The following is a 4321-nucleotide window of genomic DNA, read 5'->3' on the forward strand; positions in this document are numbered from 1 at the left end:
AAGCAGCTGCACAGCACAGGGAGATCAGCTCGGTGCTTTGTGACCACCTAGAGGGGTGGGATAGGGAAGGTGGGAGGGAGGGAGACGCAAGAGGGAAGAGATATGGGGACATATGTATATGTATAACTGATTCACTTTGTTATAAAGCAGAAACTAACACACCATTGTAAAGCTATTATACTACAATAAAGATGTTAAAAAATATATATATATATCCTTATTTTTAAGTGCCTTTCTTACCATTAAATTAATTTAACATAATTAATTTTAATATAAAAGTTCTACTGTTATTAATTTTACATTGTATCAGTAGCAGGAAACAGAACACTTGTAAAATATAGAAAAAGCCAAAGTCAAAAATCAAAATCACCTATTACCTAACGTCCAAAAGATAACTATTTTCTATGATTTTGATTCTACTTTTCTAATTATTTTATGCTTATATATACTTAAAATATTGAGCTCGTAGTGTGTATATTGCTTTAAACTCACACATAGTCCCTTAATTCCTTTAATTCCTCTCCAGTCTTCTTCTATACATATTAGTTGTAATCATGTTTCTTTATATTTCTGGGAAATTTCTTCACTAATTATTATTTTTTAAACATATGTATTGTTTTTACATAGTCAAAATACTGATTTCAATGGCTATCTGATATTCTACTACATTGATAAATATATATTAAGTATATTTAGGTAATTTAAAGTTTTAATTATTGTGTGATTTGTTGAAATAGCTTTGCATTTAAAAACCTCATTCTTCTTGTAGCCCATTAAACCATAAATTTATTGCTGCCACCGGGTTCCACAGTGGCCATAGAATATAGTAAATTAAAGTAAAGGGAAAATGGAATAATGTAGCCATAGGTGTCCTAGGTCAAAGAAATACTGTATAAATAAAATGTAATAAGCATATGTAGACAACCTTAAAGTCACCTCAATGTGAATGGCTGGGAAACAGTAGCAATATAATGCCCAATTTTGTCTCAGCCATCATAATTGCATGTTCCATAGATAACTATCAGTAATTAAAGAGGCAAAGATCCAAATCTTGCTTTGGCTTCGAAAGAGTAGCAAGAGCTGTGGTATCCCCAGTTGTCGGCTAAAGTTATCAGGAGTTATAGTATTCAGATAAAATGTATTTACCGTTCTGTCTATTCTTAATCCCATGTAAGAAATTCTTAGAATATCTAGAGTTTAAATGAGACTGTGATCAAAACTTGTTTTTACTGTTTATTTACAAGGCAAATGGCCTTTCTTCAATGGCATGTTGATGTTCTAAACTAAGACAAGTGTGACTAAGACAAGGTTCTTTAGCCTAACGACCGAATTAAATAACACCACCTTCCAATACGAAGAAACACATATGCACTATGATCATATGTGTACGTAACAATCATATACCAGTATAATAAGGGTGTATAATTTCCTTCCCTCCAGAGATAAAAATTAGAGCCAAACATGCTTGGATCATGGTTTCATGTAATAGTGCTCTTTGATAAAAACAGACGTGAATAATGAATACTAAACAGGAAGCTGACTATATGAACAAGGAAGAAAATGCACGCCTCGTTTCAAAGAAGCCAGTCACTAGCATTAATAGCAAGCCACGGGACTAAGCTCGTTAAAAAATTTGCCTAAAGGAGAAATCTAATTTGTTTCTTGTATTTCTTCATGTCGTATGCTTAATATAAAGCATAGAGGTGGATTTTGTGATCTGGATCATGATTTTAATCTGCATAGAACACTTTAATATAGTTTCCTTATCTGAGTACCACAATTAAGATCAATTGATGGTATTCCAGATTTGAAGTTTGATTGTGAAGTTGTTTTTCTTTCTTTACCTTTAATCAGGCCAGTGAGAGAAATTCTGTTCTCTTAAAAGTTAGCTGTGATGGAGGGAATTGTTTATCTAGGTAATCGATTTTGTCTATGAGCTCCTCTGCCAGGTATTGAGCACTCAGAGGTCAAGAAGGAATCTTTGTGTCCTTAGAACCATGTACTTTTGCCAGGTGCATGGTAGGCACTCAATATTTACCACTGAGTGGCTGCATATCTGATATTCCTCTTGTATTTTTCTTTCTTTTTTAATGTATTATTATCTTTAATTAAGTACAAAGACTTTCCCAATCATGTCACCTAGAGATCATTTTATCCACTGCTCTGTTTGGCCGCCAGTCTCTTGTCTCTCTTCTCAGCAATGGTAAGGCAGATACCCCTTCCCAGGGGAAGAGAGATCCATGGTTTGTTGTTTTTGCCAATAATGAAAACGTTGGAGAGCCAGATGGCAAAGCTGTTGCCACTGGCATCTTTCACATGAACTATATCAAAAGAAACAGAATGTCTTTTCTGGTTGGTGATCACACCAATTCTTCCCAGGTTAACATCTCCAGTCACCATGCTCAGGTTACCAGTGTCAAATTTGACAAAATCATTAATCTTGCCAGTCTCCAAATCAATTTGAATGGTGTCATTTACCTTGACGAGGGGATCAGGGTAGCTGATGGGATGAACACCATGGGTCACCAGATGAGGGATTCCTTTTGTGCCCACAAAGATCTTTCTCAGTTTGCACAACTTATACTTGGCCTCCTCAGGTGTAATATGATGAATAGCAAAGCGATCCTTGGTGTCATGGATCAGACGAAAATTCTCTCCAGTCTTGTCAATACTGATGACATCCATAAAACCATCAGGGTAGGTTATATCAGTGCGAACCTTGCCATCAATCTTAATGAAACCCTGCATGCAGATCTTTACTTCATCTTCTGTTAAGGCATACTTATGTCTGTTCCTTAGGAAAATGATTAGGGGGAGACAGTCCTTCAGCTTGTGGGGACTTGTAGACAGACAAGGAGCAAACACACTAGTCAGTTTATCCAGCATCCAATGCTTTGGAGTTTCTACACAATTCAGGTGCTTCTTGGGACCACAAGCCATGGCAGCACTAGGCACGAAAAGAGTTCCTCTTATATTTCTATCCCTGGTTACTGGTACCATCATCCATACTGTCTCCCAAATTAGAAATCCTAGATTCAGGGTTCCCCCTCACACCCACTTAAGTACCTGTTGATTTATTTCCTTAATATCTTTACTCTCCATCCCCAGGGCTGCCACTGTTTTCATTCAGAGCTTTATAACTTTTTTCTAGGATATTTCAACTGTCTCATTTGGTCTCCTTTCTTCGAGACCCTCTCTCTAATTCATTCTCCTGAGTTACCTAATAAAACACAGTTGTAGTCAAGCCACTTAAACATCCCCTATAAGTGCAAATTGATTCGTAGTTGAACTCCAAACAACCCAGCATTACAAATGCACAATCCCATATCAAGATCAAATAACGTTACCATTTTCACAGTGAAATTTTTAGTTTCTTTCACATATACATTAGTCATGCCTCAGAATCTGTATATATTATAGCTCTTCTTCCCAGAATACTCTTTTCCTTTTCCACAAAAGAACTCCTACTCATCCCTTAAGATTTATTTTCCATGTCACCTCCTCTATGAAGCCCACTGTGACTACCTTAAGTAACGTGATACCAGTAGAGCCACACTGCATTAAAGCCATACTACCTGGATTTGGATACTGACTCTGTCACCTTGGCAAGTCACTTAACCAGTCTATGCCTTAGTTGTCTCATCAATGAAATGGAGATGGTAAAAGTAATTACCACATAGGCTTGTTGCAATGGTTATGTGAATCAATTAATACATGTAAAGTAAAACACTTCAGTCTTGGTTAAATGTTTGATAACTGTTAGCTATTTTTATATAGTTTATTCACTCCTGTCTTTATGTTCTTATATAATTTTCAGTTAGAGAATGTATCCCATTATGCTGTATCTATCTCTTTATATAGGTCCCTACCTCTAGATGGAAAGCCACTTAGCTTGAAGACTGTGACTTATTCATCTCTTTAACCTGTCAGAGTACCAAACCAGATTCTGAGCATATAGTATTCAGTGAATGTAAAATGAATAAATGTGTGAGTGAATGAATGAATGAATGAATGAAAAAACTCAGGTAAATAATATGCCAAAACTGTTTCTGTATGTGTCTGTTACACAAATCAAAGTAGATTCAATCTATTAGCCAAGTATCTATAGACTTGTATTGGTGAAATAAAATATAGGAAACTCTTTCTTGTGCCTTGAACCCCAAAGCAGTGTCATAGCCCTTTTAGTTATGATGTAACCTTCCCATTGACATGGAAAAGCCACTGGTCCTATTAAATTATTATTTTTTTCTTTTTTACCTGCTCAGTTCACGTTTGCTTTTGCATATGCTGTTTGACTCCATATTTTTGGTCCCAGGTTAGA

General features: G+C 35.9%; 1 protein-coding gene across 1 annotated transcript; it reads right to left on the reverse strand.

The window, feature by feature from the left end:
* Positions 1-2151: 2151 nt before the first annotated feature.
* On the reverse strand, positions 2152-2940 carry LOC103020524 (40S ribosomal protein S4, X isoform-like). The gene has a single exon (XM_007183208.2). The coding sequence runs from the start codon at positions 2938-2940 to the stop codon at positions 2152-2154; it is 789 nt and encodes a 262-aa protein (XP_007183270.2).
* Between the last annotated feature and the right edge of the window lie 1381 nt (positions 2941-4321).

Source organism: Balaenoptera acutorostrata, chromosome 8 (assembly GCF_949987535.1).
Source record: "Balaenoptera acutorostrata chromosome 8, mBalAcu1.1, whole genome shotgun sequence".
Classification (NCBI taxonomy): Eukaryota; Metazoa; Chordata; class Mammalia; order Artiodactyla; family Balaenopteridae; genus Balaenoptera; species Balaenoptera acutorostrata.

What these genes read in the sequence shown, in the direction of transcription:
- LOC103020524 (XM_007183208.2), bottom strand. Translation starts at nt 2,940, where the DNA reads ATGGCTTGTGGTCCCAAGAAGCACCTGAATTGTGTAGAAACTCCAAAG.